This window comes from Taudactylus pleione, unplaced genomic scaffold, assembly GCF_031769625.1.
Source record: "Taudactylus pleione unplaced genomic scaffold, aTauple2 ptg000296l, whole genome shotgun sequence".
Taxonomy (NCBI): domain Eukaryota; kingdom Metazoa; phylum Chordata; class Amphibia; order Anura; family Myobatrachidae; genus Taudactylus; species Taudactylus pleione.
Genome location: NW_028284698.1, coordinates 14804370 through 14822182, shown reverse-complemented (window position 1 = coordinate 14822182; position 17813 = coordinate 14804370). Strand labels below are relative to the sequence as shown.

The window sequence follows — 17813 nt, the reverse complement described above, 5'->3', positions numbered from 1 at the left end:
TAGTTAATGTGGGTGGAGTCACTATGCAAATATGCTCCAGGCTGCTGTATATATCTCAGTCTGAATATTAATCATCACTAGACCAGAGTGACCAACTTTGAGAGGTAATATCTGCCCACAAACATTTACCATCTGGACATCCTAACCCAAATTCTGACTAACATAAATGTCAGTATATCAATTACTAAATGCAAACATGTTTACTCATGTCTTATTTTAGAATGCAATCTCTTAAAAGCAGGTTCCCCTATTGGGCTGTGCTTGTGTGTAGTGTAATTTTACTGATGGTATAAGCCTTTGTAAAGTATTGGCAGCTCATGGTTTCTAGTTCATAATGAGATAGTATATAAAAGAAAGAAAAAACAAGTTGCACATATGGATACATCCTATAGTTACTAATTACATGAAATCTTATCTTGCATAGATCACTTTTGACATAGCAGTTCTTGTTATGCTAGCTACTATTCCAGGATAGTAGGAGTTGTAGTTTCAAGACTACTCGCAGCCTGCCTTAATTTAATGAACCCACAAGGCAGCACAGACGGTGTAATGGTCAGCATAACTGCCTCACAGCACTGAGGTTGTGGGTTCGATTCTCACCACGGCCCTAACTGTGTGGAGTTTGTATATTCTCCCTGTGCTTGCGTGGGTTTCCTCTGGGTACTCCGGTTTCCTCCCACACTCCAAAACTATACAGGTAAGTTAAATGGCTCCCAACACAAATGAACCCTAGTGTGTATACACATAGTATGTGTGTGCGTGTACATGTGGTAGGGAATACAGGGTAAGCTCCACTGGGGCAGGGACTGATGTGAGTGTCCAAATATAAAGTGCTGCGGAATATGTGTGTGCTATATAAATAACTGGCAATAAATAAAATAACCTATACTGTACAAACAACTGTCTGACAGTGAATACAATAGTGTTAACCACTTAGTGACAAAGCAGCATACACCTCCATTTCACTCTATAATATGCACAATCTCTATCCAAAAACTAACATTAAATAATTGGCAAATCATGTCAGAGGTCAACGGGGTGCTGTACAAGCTTCCCAGGTAAATGAGTGTCAACTGTATATACATTAAAATGATGTCCCCAGAGTGCAATTTTATGTCTGCAAAGATTCACATAGCCTGGATTTTATTTGAATATGTCATATATCCCTTAAATCCCCCCCCCCCCCCCATGCAATATATACAAGCAATCATCAGAATGTTATACATCACACATATTTATTTGTTATACTTATTAAAAATAAATAAAAGGAAGGCTGTACTGCAGAACACAGTTTATGGCAGTCACTGACAACAAAAAAGACACTCCTAATAACATAATGTAAAAGATGAAATGCTTGGGGATCATTCGTACATATCCCCCAAGGAGGACATATGACAGTGGTACAATAATTATACACTCACCGCTAGTACCAGGTCCGCGGCGACACAGGCAGCCAGAATCAGGCAAATTCTGCAAAGCAAACACATTGTAGTATATTACACCTTGGTGGGGGGGATATGATCACCCACCCAGCACCGCTCTTATCACCGTGAGGGCACAGAAACGGGGATCCGGGAACACGACCATCTTACTCACCGGGAGACCATGTCCCTCTGATCAGTAAAGGGCAATCAGCCCCCCCGCTTTCCTCTGAAGTTACAGTGGTCTGTGCTGGGGGCTCATTGGAAGCTTCTTGTCGGAGCTCCGGAAAGTAAGTCTAGCGGGGGTGTCCCAAAGGAAACTGCAACAAAGACAGAAAGGGCACAGATTATAACACAGCGGCCGGATCTCCAGCAGAATAAACAGAATTACAGGTTGGGATCTTGAGTTGTGGTTTGGCTGCAGATTGGGTGCTGCGACTGCGAGTACCTGCACAGGCTCAGCTTGGAGAAGGGATCGGACCCATGCACTGTACAAACTGCTGCTACTGCTGCTGAGATTAGGCATGGAGGAAGGGGGCGGGGCCGGGGGTTGTCAGTCACAGCTCCAGCACTTTATCTAGTCCCATCATCATGATACTAATAGCGTGGTATATAGGAAAAAGATGGTAAATCTCCCAAAAATTCAATTCATATATGGAAACTGGTATTTAATACAATAAAAAAATAAATAAAAATAATATATACATATATATCAGTGCCTGAATTATCCTTTGTTGTTATTATTGCGAACATGGTACATTTATTGCAATATCTATCTATCTATCTATCTATCTATCTATCTATCTATCTATCTATCTATCTATCTATCTATCTATCTATCTATCTCTGTTACATTAATTAAATGAGAATAAGGCTTTTGCATCATGTATTCTATTAGATTTTTGTAATTTTATTTTATTTATTTATTTATTCTAAATTCGCTTCATTCATTTCAACAAGTTCCTGGATGTGGATCTGTAATTCTGCAATTTGGATAATCTCAATTAATCTGGCATGTAATAAAAGCACTAAACAAAACCAATGATAACTCCACAACTACTGTTATGTGTCCACAGATTCAATACCTCTTAAAGAATAATATAATATTAAAAGCCATCATTATATCATATTCAGTAACAAAATCACTATTCTGACAACCCTGTGAATTACCTATTTAAAATATGTTGAATAATGACATGTTTATTCCTAGATATTTATTTAACAGAATGGTCTTAATTGTTCAGTAAAGGACAAATATTAGTTTTTAATTACATGGTAAAGTAAGCAGGGTCCATCCGCAGACAAATAAGTACCACTCTTCAATGGCATGCTGTCTCTGTATTAGACAGGGGGCGGGTGTGGGTGTGGGTGTTGGGGGGTGGGGTGTTTGTTGCTGGAGGAGGGGGGTCACTATCACCAGAAAAAAATCCAAGGAGTTTATCCATTAATTTTGCAAAAAGGCTGCAGAGAGGCCACAGCTAGCAGGGAGCAGATTTCTTTAGCCTAGGGAGAAGTTAAGGCGGAAGGATTCCTTTGTAGAAAGTAGTCCGTCCCCTAACTTCAGTACGGAAAAGTTTGCAGTTCTTTGCAGAAGGCAGCAGGAGTTGTAGCCTGGGTTTGGGGTGGCCCCTTCCAGTGTATGTTGCCGCATCTTCTCTTCTCCCTTGGCATTCAGCATAATATGTCAGGTCTTCAGTCTTTGCCTTGTAGTTGTAGCCGGTGTTAAGTCATCTCAGGGGGTGCTTGAAGAATGAAGTTGGGGCATTTGCAGAGTTTGCCCAGACTGGCTGTCCTAGCTTTGCTGCTGGTGCACTGGGTGCAGAATACAGTATCTGCGGTAAGTACATAGCTTCCTCCCCATGCCTATGCTTTGCATGTATCCATGCATGTTAGAGCTGTGTACTGAGCAGCCACTGTCTTTTATTTATAAACCCTGTAACTGAACCCTCAGTGATTCTAACTTAAACTGTTTAAAAATAGTGGATTGTGACCTCACCACCACCACAAAAAGAGGCAAAAGTTATTTTTGTCATTTTGAAAGAAAATGTCACAATTGACACATGATTATATATTTATTTTATACATTAATACAATAGATAAGGATTTTTTTTATAACAATTTAGGAGCACATGATGACAGTTCTCACCCGAGAGTCCATTGACTGAAAATAAATGCACACTACTTTTGACTTCTGACCATGTTTCATGGGAATGACCAATACTGTTTTTTCTCTAGTTATGTGGAGTATTTCTGGCTTAGTGTAACTTGCACTTTTTAACAGCCCTGCCTGGAGCTGGTTGTAGGAATCAGTGACCCTAGGGCACAGTGCTCAGTGTGTGCCTGTCTTGCTGTTCCTATGCCTTTATCTTTGCATCCAGTGATTTGTGATCCACATGACAAAGGAAAGATCAGTCTTCCCAGGGCAAATGTGGAAAGATGACTGATACAGTTCCCCTACCTGTATATATTCAACACTTCCCATATTTTAGGTTATCTGTTTATTATCACTAATACATTTTAGTGCTAGACTAAGCTTAGCCTGTAATGGGTTCCCACTTCAAACAAGGGTATGTGTTAGTTCTCTGAATGCATAGACATGCATGCTCTGATAGTATATGAAAATAAATCACTGTCTGGGTCAGTGTAGCCAGATATCAATCAAAGCATCTTAACTAGTGAGTGTCAGTCTCGTGTAGCTAGCACTGGAGAAACCAGCTTTATAAACTAAAGAATTGGCCAAAAATATTGCTGTGCACAGCTGGTGCTGGAATTCTTATCTATCTTTCTCCATATAAGCTTTTGGAAGTAAATTGCAGGAGGAGGAGGCTCTTACCTGTATGGTACTGGAGATAGCTGAAAGGCTGTGCTGCATAGCAGGGTAGGCCTCTAAATGCCACAGGGAAGCATCCTGGAGCAGTCGTAACATGCTGCAAAGATGTAAGAGAAGTATAACTGTTGCAAATGGCACAGGTCATTATTTTGCTCACTAAACAATGTAAGGTTTTTATATTTTCACTTTCAACCTTCTATCTCTTGTCAGGTTTAAAATAAATATTGTAACTACAATTCTGACATTTATTGTGCACTGATAACTCATGCTATGTAGATCTTTACCAAATTCATAAACAGTTTTGACAGCAACAATGACGTTATAAAAGTAATTATTGCAATATGAAAAGAGTTATATACTGTTAATTTGTGCATTTTGAATTATCCTAAACAATCAAAATGCAATCAGATTGATTTTGATCCAACAGCTTGGCAGATAAATTCCATCAGTGTGTGTATGAGGTAATCTGCCAAACCTTACTGGTATGGAGACATGTGTAGCAGCTTCCACTGCAAACCTTACCAAATGAGCTCATTATCTTATCAGATCTGTCCAGTTTGGAACTTATGGTGCATACACAATGGGACGATCGTCAACGATAATGATATCGTTGAACGATCTCCCAGGTGTGCTGGATGATCGATATCATAATGATACGTAATAGTTATTGCAGATCCAACATAAATGCAATGATCCAATCTGATCAGGTTATAACGTGCACTTAGCATATAACTGAGTTCTCTTAATACAGCCTGAATTACAAGCTTCATAATTCATGTGAAAACATATTTTAAGATAGGGCTGTCTATGGTATATCCTATGGGCCACTCCCTAAAACCCTCTGGGGTCTATTTACTAAACTGTGTTAGGAGACAGAGTGAAAAGTGATAAGAAAGTGATAAGGTGCCAGCCAATCAGCTCCAAACTGTCATTTTTCAAACACAGCCTGTGAGATGACGGGAGCTGATTGGCTGGCACCTTATCACTTTCTTATCACTTTTCACTCTGTCTCCTAACAATGCTTAGTAAATATACCCCTATAACTGCTAATGCATTAATATGCTCATGTATATCCATCTAACTTCATAGCAATAAGTGCCCATTTTCCTAGGTTCAGAAAAAAAATAAAAGGTAGTCTATATTATTATATGAAATATGCAAATCTTTATCATTCTCCTGTTTCCTCTGGTTTTCCTCCCAAATATCATAAAATAGGTCAAACAAAACACAATACAGATGAAATGAGCAATTGCATTTTAGCACTCTCATCATTTTAGGAATGTTGTTTCCAGCCCAATCACTGCTGCCATTTTTGGTTGCACCTGACTTCCTAAGTAGGAAGAGATTACCTGTGTCAGGGAGATTACCTTCCAAAAGGTCCTAGGGACAGTAGATGTCACACAATACTGTGAACATATTTACATTTATACACACCAATATAAAGTTTGTATGCACATTGTCATTGATTCTACCAATGTCTGAAACTGTGTAGGATATATTTCCATTCATCCATATGAAATTTACCAGAAGATACTACCATCACTAAAAATATACTGCAAAATAAGGCGAAGAGGAAAACTGAATACCACTCTGTAGAGATTAGCATTGACTTTGATTTCTAAATGAATTAGGGGCCTATGTATCAAAGCTTGATAAGAGATGAAATTGTGAGAGAAAAAGTATGAGCCAATCAGCTGCTAACTGTCATTTTTCAAACACAGCCAATAAAACGTAAGTTAGAAGCTGATTGGTTGGGGATTTATATCTCACAATATTATCCCTCATCAAGCTTTGATACATAGGCTCATTAGTTCATCTAAACCATGCCAGGAAACTATGCCCCACAACATTATGGAATCACCAGGTCCTTACTCTATTGGAAAGAAGCCCTCAGAACTGGAGACACCTCTAGGTTGGTGCCAGACGTGCACTTGTCTCTTTCTCAAGAACACATGGAAGGATGTTTCTTCCAACCATGTACCTTTCCTCCATTGCATGGAAGTCTACTGGCTGTGCTTGTTGCACTACTAGGCTTTAAAACATGCATTGCTAGGTTTGAAAAGGTTTTCCTGTGCACTGCAACCAAAATATGATATGCTGTGCTGTGAACCATTAGTCAGTTTGTTTTTAATGAAACTGGCTGCTCCTACCATTGGCTGACATTTGCAGTCCATTGATCACCTGTTTTCTACTGCACTTTAAATTTGTGCACAGATATCATGATCCTAAGCTATGCGCTTCCACTCACTGTTGCTTTTTCCTGATGATGTTTTTCTCTCGGATTTCCGTGATGACATCACCTTTGACACCATGAAACATTACCAAGCTGAGTTCTCTTGGTCACTTGCCAAATGCAACCCAACAATCACCCCTCTTTCAAAGTAGCTGAAGTCTCCTCTTGCAGCCAAGTTAGCCAGAACTACAGTATAGGCAAACAGGGCAGTCCAGCATTTTTATATATGGACCTGGCCGGGCTAGGAAGTTAGCTGCTTAATTACCGCATAAGCAATACCTGTGTGGAAGTCCTTGATATCAATATATTTGCTCTCCCACACTTTCCCAGGTATTTCCATTGTTGTTCTATCTGCATAGTTATGTTTAGAAGAAGATACTCTGTTTTAGCTATAGTTGTCCATAATATGTAAGAAGAGTCAAATTAACAAAGTTTGTATGTTTGCAAGGTAAATTCTGTCGGTGAAACTATGCATACAGTTCTGCATAATATAGCTTTGGAATTAACTAAACATGTTCCTAGATTTGACACATTCCAAACGACATAATTGATTATTGGCGGCTGCTTGAGCCTAGTTGCTTCTGCAGAGTTGACATGTTCAGCACTGTCTAGTATACCTGTTTCATGGAATTGGATAAACCATATAACATTGGTTTATTATCTTCTGGTGAAAGGGTCACAGGACCATATAGGATTTATATTTATTTAGATATTCCATCCCGTGCAAACCTTGCTATTCCCGTGCTATTTAAGCTTTCCTGTTGTCTAGCAGGGTACACAGGAGCTGTCTGCTACTTGTGTGATATTAGCACTTTTCCCACTAGGAGAAGCTCAGTTGCATTAAGAAGGTGTGAAAAAGATACATAATGGTCACATCTGCTAGTTCTAAAATTATTTCCAAGATTCTTCTAAAATATTTTATGTTTTAAATCGACTGGATTCTATTTGCACAATCTGGGACAAATGTAATGATCTATTTATGTAATTGAAAACATGGCTTAGGGGCCTGTGTACTAAGATTCATGTTTTTTTTTCAAGTGCCGTGATTTTTTTTCAATCTACATAGCAGTGGGGATAGCTATTTATATCCTGGAGGTGCAAGTTTTTTAGTTTTTTTCGAAAGCCTCCTTCTGGGCAACTGACACTACGCATCCGCATAGTGTCAGATTCCGGAGGCTGTGGTGGAGGGATCGTAAGATCCCTCTCCAGGTATGCCTTGATAGGCATAAAGCAGTTGATGACATCTGAGGATGGCGTAAACCAATGGGACCAAACTCCGAAAAGCTAAGCTTGGTATATTGGGGTCAGACATCAGTCCCCATCAATATTAATGGGAACTACAATCTGCAGCAATAGTTAGCCTTTCCCAGGAGATTTCTGCATTAGGCTGTTCTTACATATCAATAAACATAGAATTATGCAGAAACTGCAGTTTCTGTATAATTTTATGAAAAACCTACTTGATAAAGAGGCCCCTAAATCCACCTCAGATTACCTTGGTTTGTACATTTTCATTTTTCTTTACATTGTGTAAGAGCATTAGCAAACTGCATTGTACAAGACAGCTCAACAAGGGCGAATTATAAAGTCACCATAGTTTCAAAAGTAGGGCAAGAAAACTGCTATCTCACAAACTCCAGAGGAATTTGCCATTCATATAAATTTGACTATTCAGGGAAATTTCCCACACTTCTCATTGACATTTTCTTTTTTTTTTTTTTTTAAAAAAAAGCAAGTTCTTCATGTGATTGACAATTAAAACCACATATAATATGCATCTCTTGCTTCTCATATAATTAACATTGCATGACGTGTTCTAGTTTGGTGATATTTTCATAAAAGTAGGTCACTTGCAGCAGCTTAGTTTGGCATACATTCTATACACAGAATGCAGAATTGCACTTCTGCAGGCAATGATTGGATGTACCATAATTCTTTATTCTGATAGAATAGAACAACATTTATATAATGAATGAGTCTCAAACTTGCATTGAACACTGACATTGGCATTATGCTAAAGTCACTTATTTTAACAGGAACAGCTGATTTTATTGTAAACCATTTGCAATGGGCAACACAAGGCAAAACCGTGCCTCTTCCTGCAGTGTGCCGGCATAATGCCTAAAGCTCACCTTAGAGTCTGACTAAATCACATTTGCCTATCACCTTCATAAAATAGACCTTATCCTACTATGAAAGGTACACTTGCTTGTTGCATCCCCAGCCTGATTTGAAACAAGTGATGGAAGTGAAGGTATAAAGTTTATGTGCTTCATTTAATTAAATAAATATGTATGAAATGTATTACTGATATTTTTTACGCAATTATCTGTGCATAACTGTACACTTAACGTGTATTAATTACACATAGAATAAAGCTGCTTATGGTCACCTGATCTTAACTGTGCTGCTTTGGTCTTCTTGTTTAGCTGGTCAAACCATGGACCAATTATATGTCCAAGTTGATCAGGGATATTGACATTAAAAACCCCGCGACCACTTTTTTTTTAACTTGGATATCGCGGGTATCGAGAGCGTGCATAACCGCGGTAATCCAAAATTAGGCGCAAGTTTTTTTCACCTCGCTAAACCTCGCGCCCAATTGAATCACTGCCTCAGTGTGGTCAGCTTAACTATGTGCTTATCTACAGGAGTGGTCTCTCATGACACATTGCTGAATGCTATTCATTCGAGACATCCGCTTGGTTAATTGCATGGCATAGACATACATTGATCCCTGTGCCAGGCTGTCTCTGCTGTTCCACATATTGACATTAATGGAATAAGTGGCTATTTGTATGGACTGTATATGTGGGATGTCCTAGAGGTGACTGCCACACTATTTCTACAGCTGATTTCTGCAGTTGCTTTCTGTATGAAATGTATCATTCTTTCATAGGGACACAGCGGCTCTTTCACCAGTGATTACAAATCAATAAGATATAAAGATAGTACAGGACAATATCCAATTTCTATAAACACAAAACAACTCATTGATGATAGTAGCTGCAATATTAGTGTACCTGTAATATTGATTTGGGGTGTCATGTTTGCTATTTTTTTCTGATCTGGTTGTAGCCCAGGGATGAAATTCTAATTGATCTATATGCCCTCTTGATTTGTGCAAGGAATGCTCAGCCTACATGTAACTTAAATAATTTCAGTTAAGCCAAACATGTTCACATTTACCCTCTTTGACGTAAAGAATAAGGTGTGAAACAAGTAGGGTTTTGTTTAATTTATTTCTTACCTGGAGGTAGACTATTGGTCAATCCTTATTCCTCTGAAGCTGGATTGTATCTTTATTGCACATCCAAACTAAAGCCATAGACTTCTATTTAACAGAAACACCCTAATAGGTTAGCTCAGGTTGACTGCTATGCTTCTTATTGTCCTATGGAAACTATTTCCCTGATAACCCTTCTGTTTTACCAATTAAAAGTTCCACCCCACCCATTTACCTACATCAGGATGCATAATTTAGAATCCAGAATAGTCCTGCACAGTTTATTCAATAATGCATGATAAACAAAAAGCTATATAGTCAGGACACCTGCTAGTATAGCTTAGATATTGAAGATATAATTAATGCAGTACATGAACCCTATTATGTTAAAATTAATTAAAAAAAAAATTATAATTCGTTCATCAAAGCCACAACTAATAATATCCAATACATATGTAAACATTTATTACCTGAGTACTATATAATTCCAACCAAAATCATATAGACATGCAGGCACAGTATACACCCACATTAGGAAGTAGTGCACTTTCAGCCAGCGGAATATTGTTTGATACATGGTTCATTTCTGATGGACCTATACTGATATGTCTGACCCCAGGTGAACTCGTCTTCAGTGATGCATGTGATCATACAATGGCAGTTCATTGGCCTCACTTATATGAGGAGTATGCATACAGTATGTGGCAATCGGTAAGGGCAGACATGCAGACAATTATATTTTTATTCCTACTCTCTATTGTACAGAACCTGAGTAGTGCATCCTCAACTTGCAGTATAATTTACAACCTTCAGGAATGTGTCTGAATAATTTACAGGTAAATTGACTTTAGATTGCGTTGGCAGCAGGTACCTGAGGAGCTTTAGAAGCCTCTTCCCAAGCTGCCACTCTTAAGGTGCCCGTACACCTATGCGATTTCTGTCCGATTGTACGATTTTCAATGAGTCATAGGATGGATCTTGTGAAAATCGTGTATTATTTTAGTAAGATAAGATCCGATGTGCGCTCCTATAATTGGATCTTATGATCAGATGTGCAGCACATCTTGTCCATCGTATCTTGTGCAGATCGTGCCGTTTATTTTGTTCATGCGATCCATCGTGCAGCAATTCAAGTCCAGTGTTCTCCCCAGGCTGTTTTCTGCGAGCGCATTGCCCGGCAGAAACAGCCTGCCGCCCAGCACTTTTCCCCGCTGACCCCCCCTGTGGAACGCTGGCCTCTGAAGTGACCGGAGGCTAAAGAAGCCTCCGATCACTTCAGAGGCCAGCGTTCCCCGTGATGCACTGCGCGGGTGACGTCATGACGTCACCCGCGATGTGAGGAGCCTGCCCCGTGCTCCTGCTGGATCTAGTTAGATCCAGTCAGCGCGAGGCAGCTGCAGCGGGAGCAGCCAGCAAGTAAAGGTAAGTGCTGGGCTGGGGCTGGGGCTAGGACCAGTCTGGGAGCACTATTTAAGTCTGGGGGCACTGCATAAGGGACACTATTAAACCTGGGGGCACTGAATAAGGGGCCAGCCTGGGGGCACTGCATAAGGGACACTATTAAACCTGGGGGCACTGCATAAGGGGCCAGCCTGGGGGCACTATTTAAGCCTGGGGGCAATACATAAGGGACTAGACTGGGGGCACTACATAGGGGCACTACTTCAGCCAGAGGGCAATGCATAAGGGCAAAGTTAAACTACAGGGGGCAATGCATAAAGGGGAAAACTACAGGGGGCACTGTATAATGGGCACTTTTGACTGAGAGCCAGTGGGGAAGCAGCCTGAGACCTGTCGGGCTGGATTGGTAAGGAATATACCCCTTTTCCCGGCGTGTTCATAATTGCGAAGGCCCCTACCCAGCTACTTTTGGAATCCACCCGGCTGGAAAAAATTTCTGGGGAGAACACTGAAGTCATTTCAATGATTGTTTCCCTAATGAGCCTGTGAGACACAGGGAAACAGTCATTGGAATGACTTCAATTGCTGCACGATGGATCGCATGAACAAAATAAATGGCACGATCTGCACACGATACGATGGAACATATGGGCTGCACATTGGATAATAAGATCCGATTATAGGAGCTGCGGGAGCGCGCATCGGATCTTATCTTACTAAAATAATACACGATTTTCACAAGATCCATCTTATGCCTCATCGAAAATCGGGCAATCGGCCCGAAATCGTACAGGTGTATGGCCAGCATTAGGGACCTATTTATTCTAAAGTATGTTCAGTCATAAAAAAAAATATTTATTATTGACGCATATCGCTGCAATAAGGAATTGTTTTTTTTGGTTGAATGTTTTAAGGTACATTCGAAGGGACACGGGCTCACTTTATTTCTTGGTTCTGACCCAGCACATCTACTGTGTCTGTGCAGACAAAAAAATGTAGCAAAATAAATCCCATAGGCTACATTGATTACGCCATCTGCTATCGGGGCCAAGCACCGGGATATGTATCTTGGTAATTTCATATTTAAGCAAACTCCATAGAAAAATATGTAGGCTGCTTTTACAAATTAAAAATATGGATATAATTTTTGTATTTTCCGAAAACGGCGGTTTTTAGATATTCCCACAAAATAGTTTTCATAAATATGCCCTTAAAAATAGATCCTCTATCACTTGGGTCAGGAACTGAAGCTGATTGTCCAAAACCTCTAGAACCAGGCTAGGTGTGACCTTTGAATTTAATAGCTCCCTGTTCTTTTTGAGTGAAAGGTACCCACCAGCACTTTTTTACCCCCAGGTCTTACTCACATCCATAGTAATAAAGCTTTATTCCGAAACTCAACCTGGCATTATAAATATAGGTGTCAGCAATCAAACAATACTGAAAGTGGTCAGAAATGCAGGTACTCACACAGATAAGGAGGAATGGTCCTGTAGCCAGGAATCATCCATGTAGTAAATGTCCTAGGTTACAACAGGCAGCAATCCAGAGAGTAACCCAAGTGCAAAGAAGAGATTGTGGAGAGCAATCCAGAGAGGAGTCAAAGTCTAAAGCAGAGGTCATAACCAGAATCAGAGCAAGACAAATTACAGCAGGCATTTCATGGGCAGAGAATTACTGCACCTATAGTCACCACAGTAGCATGGAGCTTTCTGGTTCAGGAGGCTGCTTAACCTCGGATGGTGAACGAGCAACTGGCGGAGGAGGATGATTGTGGTGGAGGGTATGTATGCCCACCGATAGTCACAACATACTAGGACAGCATTACTGGTATCCGTTGCAATAATACAAGTGTAACCTCATGTGTAACTGGTATGAGGTGCATGTATATACAGCTCACGTCCTCACTGATGCATTCCTCTATCCTGGCTATTTTATGGGTGTGGGCAATTACTGACTATGTGGTCATGTAGGCTTTATAGAAAAGTTGTTTTCTTATGTGAACACAGATAATGGGCTAAATGTTATAGACTGCGAGTCGGCACCACTATGGGAATACATGAGAGTATGCTCATATTTTTAAAGCAGCAAGCATGTTAAAGGCTAAACCAGCTTGGTTTAGACTTTAACATGCTTGCTGCTTTAAATATACGGGCATACTTGCATATATTTCTGCAGCTGCGCCGGCTCGCAGTCTATAACATTTAACCCAATGTTAAGTGTGGTGCAGTGCAAATACAATCATTTGGATTGCCAGACCACCTCTATTCCAAACAGGGCCGGACTGGGACTAAAAATAGGCCCTGGCATTTAAAGCACACAGGCCCACCTAGGCGTCAGCATCTGGCCCCAGGCGTAGACTCCTCCCCTTACTATTCCCGACTCCTCCCACTTCATAGTCTATGCTCTTACAAATATAATAATTATTATAACAACATACAAGTGTACATCATTCTCTGCATTAAAATACACACACAGCAGAGCAAATCATGCAGGGGATTCAAGCATGTGCCATAGTCACATATTTGGTATTTGGTTGGTTCTGTTAGGTAAAGCTGGCATTTCATTGTTGTACGTCACACACAAAGAAAAGGGAAGGCATTTTCCCAAATGACTAAACCCTAGCTTAGCAGTTGTAGAGGATTAGATAGTGTTCACTGTAGGATTTTTTTTAGGGCAGGGGTGCTGAACAAAGGGGATGATACATCTGTGCACCAAAGCAGAACCATAACTAAACATTTTGTGCACTATGGGCCTGATTCAGAGCCGAACGCTCTGACCAGAGCGCTCGCTCTGAATCAGGGCCCTCCTCTATGAAAATGGAGCATCCTCCTGGATGCTCGCATAGCTGTGGGTGACCACCCACAGCTTATGCGAGCGTCCATGATGATGGTCGCGATGGTCAAGACCATCGCGACCATCGGGCTTGCGACGGAGACCCTGCGGTAGGGTCTCGTTGCCGCAAGCCCAGGAGTGATTTTGGCTCTATCAGAGCCAAAATCACTCCCACTAACATCACTAGTGATGTCAGTGGGGCCGGCTTCAGACAGTAGGCGTTCCCATGGGAACGCCTCCGTCTGGCAGCCACGTCCCTGGCATGCCCACCAAAGGGGGCGTGCTGTCAATCAACATCGACAGCACGCCCCCTTTGGTGCGAGACCCGGAGCGACGGAGAGCCCGTCGCTATCCGGGTCTCGCGCATGCGCACGACGGAGCTCCCTCCGTCGTGCGCATGCGCAGTGGGGCAACATCGACCCGCTTGCGAGAGTCCTGCGCTCGCGAGCGGGTCTGAATGACCCCCTATGTACATAAAGAGCATTGGTGACACCATCCACAACCATAGAAGGGAGAGTGTGTGCCAAAAAAAAACAGGTGTGGTCTCGCTGGGTCGTGACCACACAATTGTATCCCGAATTCAAATTATGCCACACAGTAGTGCCCATTAGTCACACTGTACCGCACAGTAGTGTCCCTTAGTAACATTTCACCGCACAGTAATGCACCTTATTCACATTACACATCACAGTAGTGGCCCTTAGTCACATTACATTACACAGTTGTGCCCCTTATTCACGTTACGCCACACAGTACAATAGTACTCCTTATAACACATACCACACCTTACCACCTTATAAAAATTATGCCATACAACATACCTCCCAACATATGTCCAAAAGCAGGCGGGACATCTGCGTGCCGGAGGCGCACGCGCTCCCGAAAAGGGGGCGTGACCTACATGAAAAGGGGCGTGGCCTAGCGGCAGGCCCCGTTTACATCACTAAGGGGCGTGCCCAGCGTCTCCGAGATGCTGGGCTGCCCCTGGGCTTCCTCCCCGTACTGTGAATAGATGCTGTGCGCATGCGCACAGCATCTATTCTCGCTCTGCATACATGCTGATCTGCTATGCAGAGCTGCAGTGTATGCTTTCCCCAACTGCCCCCCCACGGCGGGACACTGCGGCCCATGGGTGGGACAGCGGGACAGTCCCAAAAAAACGGGACTGTCCCGCTAAATTCGGGACAGTTGGGAGGTATGATACAATACCCCTTATAATGCAGTAATGCCACACAGCTCTCCCCCCCGACACCATAATCCTTGCAGTAGTGGATAGATCCCCTTCCGTAAATGTACCCTGATGTCATCAGTTACTGTCCAACGTCATTTGTTACTATCCACGTGGACATAGAAGGGGAATATAAACCTGTGGTGAGCGAAGCGAGCCACCATGCCTGAAGCCTATCCCTCACACCATCTCCCCTGACACACCATCTCCCTCACACAGCTCTCCCCGACACACCATCTCCTTCACACAGCTCTCCCCCTGACACATCATCTCCCTCACACAGCTCTCCCCCTGACACACCATCTCGCTCACACAGCTCTCCCCTTACACCATCTCCCTCACAAAGCTCTCCCCCTGACACACCATCTCCCCTGGACCCCAACACACCATCTCCCCCTGACAGTCACACCATCTCTCCCTGACAGTCACACTATCTCTCCCTGACAGTCACACCATCTCCCCCTGACAGTCACACCATCTCCCGCACACAGCTCTCCCCTGACACCATCTCCCTGACAAAGCTCTCCCCCTGACACACCATCTCCCCCGGACCTCAACACACCATCTCCCCCTGACAGTCACACCATCTCCACCTGACAGTCACACCATCTCCCTCACACAACTCTCTCCTGACACCATCTCCCTCACAAAGCTCTCCACATGACACACCATTTCCTCCTGGCACACCAGCTCCCCGTGGCACACCAGCTCCCCGTGGCACACCATCTCCCCCTGGCACACCATCTCCCCCTTGCACACCATTCCCCCTGACACACCATTCCCCCTGACACACCATCTTTCCCTGACACAACATCTCCCTCACAAAGCTCTCCTCCTGGCACAGCTCTCAAACTGACACACCATTTCTCCATGACACACCATCACCCCCTGGCACACCATCTTTTCCTGACACACCATCACCCCCTGGCACACCATCTTTCCCTGACACACCATCACCCCCTGGCACACCATCTTTCCCTGACACAACATCTCCCCCTGGCACAGCTCTCACCCTGACACACCATCTCCCCCTGACACACAATCTCCCCCTGGCACCCCATCTTTCCCTGACATACCATCTCCCTCACAAAGCTCTCCCACTGACACACCATCTCCTCTGGGCCCGACACACCATCTCTCCCTGACAGTCACACCATCTCCCCCTGAGAGTCATACCATCTCCCTCACACTGCTCTCCCCCTGACACAGTTCTACCCCTGACACACCATCTCCCCCTGACACAGCTCTCCCCCTGACACACCAGCTCCCCCTGGCACACCATCTCCCCCTGGCACACTGTCTCCCCCTGGCACAGCTCTCACCCAGGCTCACCATCTCCCCCTGGCAAAGCTCTTACCCTGACACACCATCTCACCCTGGCACAGCTCTCACCCTGACACACCATCTCCCCCTGGCACACCATCTCCCCTGGCACAGCTCACCCCCTGGTACACCATCTCCCTCTAGCACTGCTCTCCTTCTGGCACAGCTCTCCCCCTGGCACACCATCTCCCCTTGGCACACAATCTCCCCCTGGCACAGCTCTCACCCTGGCACACCATCTCCTCCTGACACACCATCTCCCCCTGGCACAGCTCTCCTCCAGGCACACCATCCTCCCCCTGGCACAGCTCTCATCCTGGCACACCATCTCCCCCTGGCACATTATCTCCCCTGGCCCTGACACACCATCTCCCCCTAGCACAGCTCTTACCCTGGCACACCATCTCCCCTGGCACAGCTCTCATCCTGCCACACTATCACCCCCTGGCACAGCTCTCCCCCTGGCACACCATCCCCCTGGCACACCATCTCCCCCTGGCACACCATCTCCCCCTGGCACAGCTCTCCCCAGGGCCCTCCTCACACAGTTTATCCTCCCTCATGCAGCTCAACTTACCTTTGTAGCGCTTCTCATGCCGTCTTCAGAACTGCTTTTTCACCACTCCCTGCAGCCTGTCACTGATACCGGCGTCCGCATGGGTCTGTCCTCTAACTCCTCTCCATTGTCCTCTTCTCGCACTGCCCTGTCTCATTCCTCAGTCCCGGCACAATGAGAGGGGTTATTGAGGGAGGCTGGCTCAGTCACTGGCTAGCGCCGCCCGCCAGCCACATCCATTCTATTGATATTGGACTGTAGCCACGGCGGAGCATGGCAGGCACAGCGGGGCAGGAGGTCTCTCAGTCAGGCAGCCACAGCACTGCAGGTTAGTGCTGTGGCCGGGAATACTGCTGCAGCCCGAGCACCCCATTGGCGGCACTGGCCGGACCGGCCCATTGGCCCTTCTGGCATTTGCCAGAACTGCCAGATGGTCAGTCCGGTCCTGATTGCAAAGCATGTTCTCTTTATTATATGACTCCTCCAGCGCATTACTTCGTTGCAGCGGCGTCTTTAGAGAGGAGGGGGCCTGTTTGCATTCCCCGTCCGGGTCCCCCTCCTCTCTTCCCGGCGACCTACCGGAGCATTAGTAGACTCTGGGCACTAGAGTGTGTCCGGAGTTTACTGTGCATGCGCAAAACGCCGGAAGAATGGCTACCGGGGCCACTTTTCCGGCTTTTTGTACAGTGCTGACACCCAGCGCAGGGCCTCGGAGAGGTAAGTTTTAAGTAAAATGGGTGCAGGGTGTGTGGTGCGAGGC

The 17813-nt window shown here is 44.0% G+C and overlaps 2 protein-coding genes across 2 annotated transcripts in view; one reads left to right on the top strand and one right to left on the bottom strand.

The window, feature by feature from the left end:
* COL4A6 (collagen type IV alpha 6 chain) overlaps positions 1–1945 on the bottom strand; it is a 367236-nt gene extending 365291 nt beyond the window's left edge. The window contains exons 1-3 of the mRNA XM_088482857.1: positions 1870–1945; positions 1597–1741; positions 1422–1470 (exon numbers count right to left, since the gene is read on the bottom strand). Coding sequence (XP_088338983.1) covers positions 1422–1470; positions 1597–1607 — 60 coding nt within the window. The 5' untranslated portion in view covers positions 1608–1741; positions 1870–1945. The remainder of the gene's footprint in view (positions 1–1421; positions 1471–1596; positions 1742–1869) is intronic.
* A 941-nt stretch (positions 1946–2886) lies between these two features.
* COL4A5 (collagen type IV alpha 5 chain) overlaps positions 2887–17813 on the top strand; it is a 227725-nt gene continuing 212798 nt past the window's right edge. Inside the window, exon 1 of the mRNA XM_088482860.1 lies at positions 2887–3258. Within this exon, the coding sequence (XP_088338986.1) occupies positions 3172–3258 (87 nt within the window). The 5' untranslated portion in view covers positions 2887–3171. The remainder of the gene's footprint in view (positions 3259–17813) is intronic.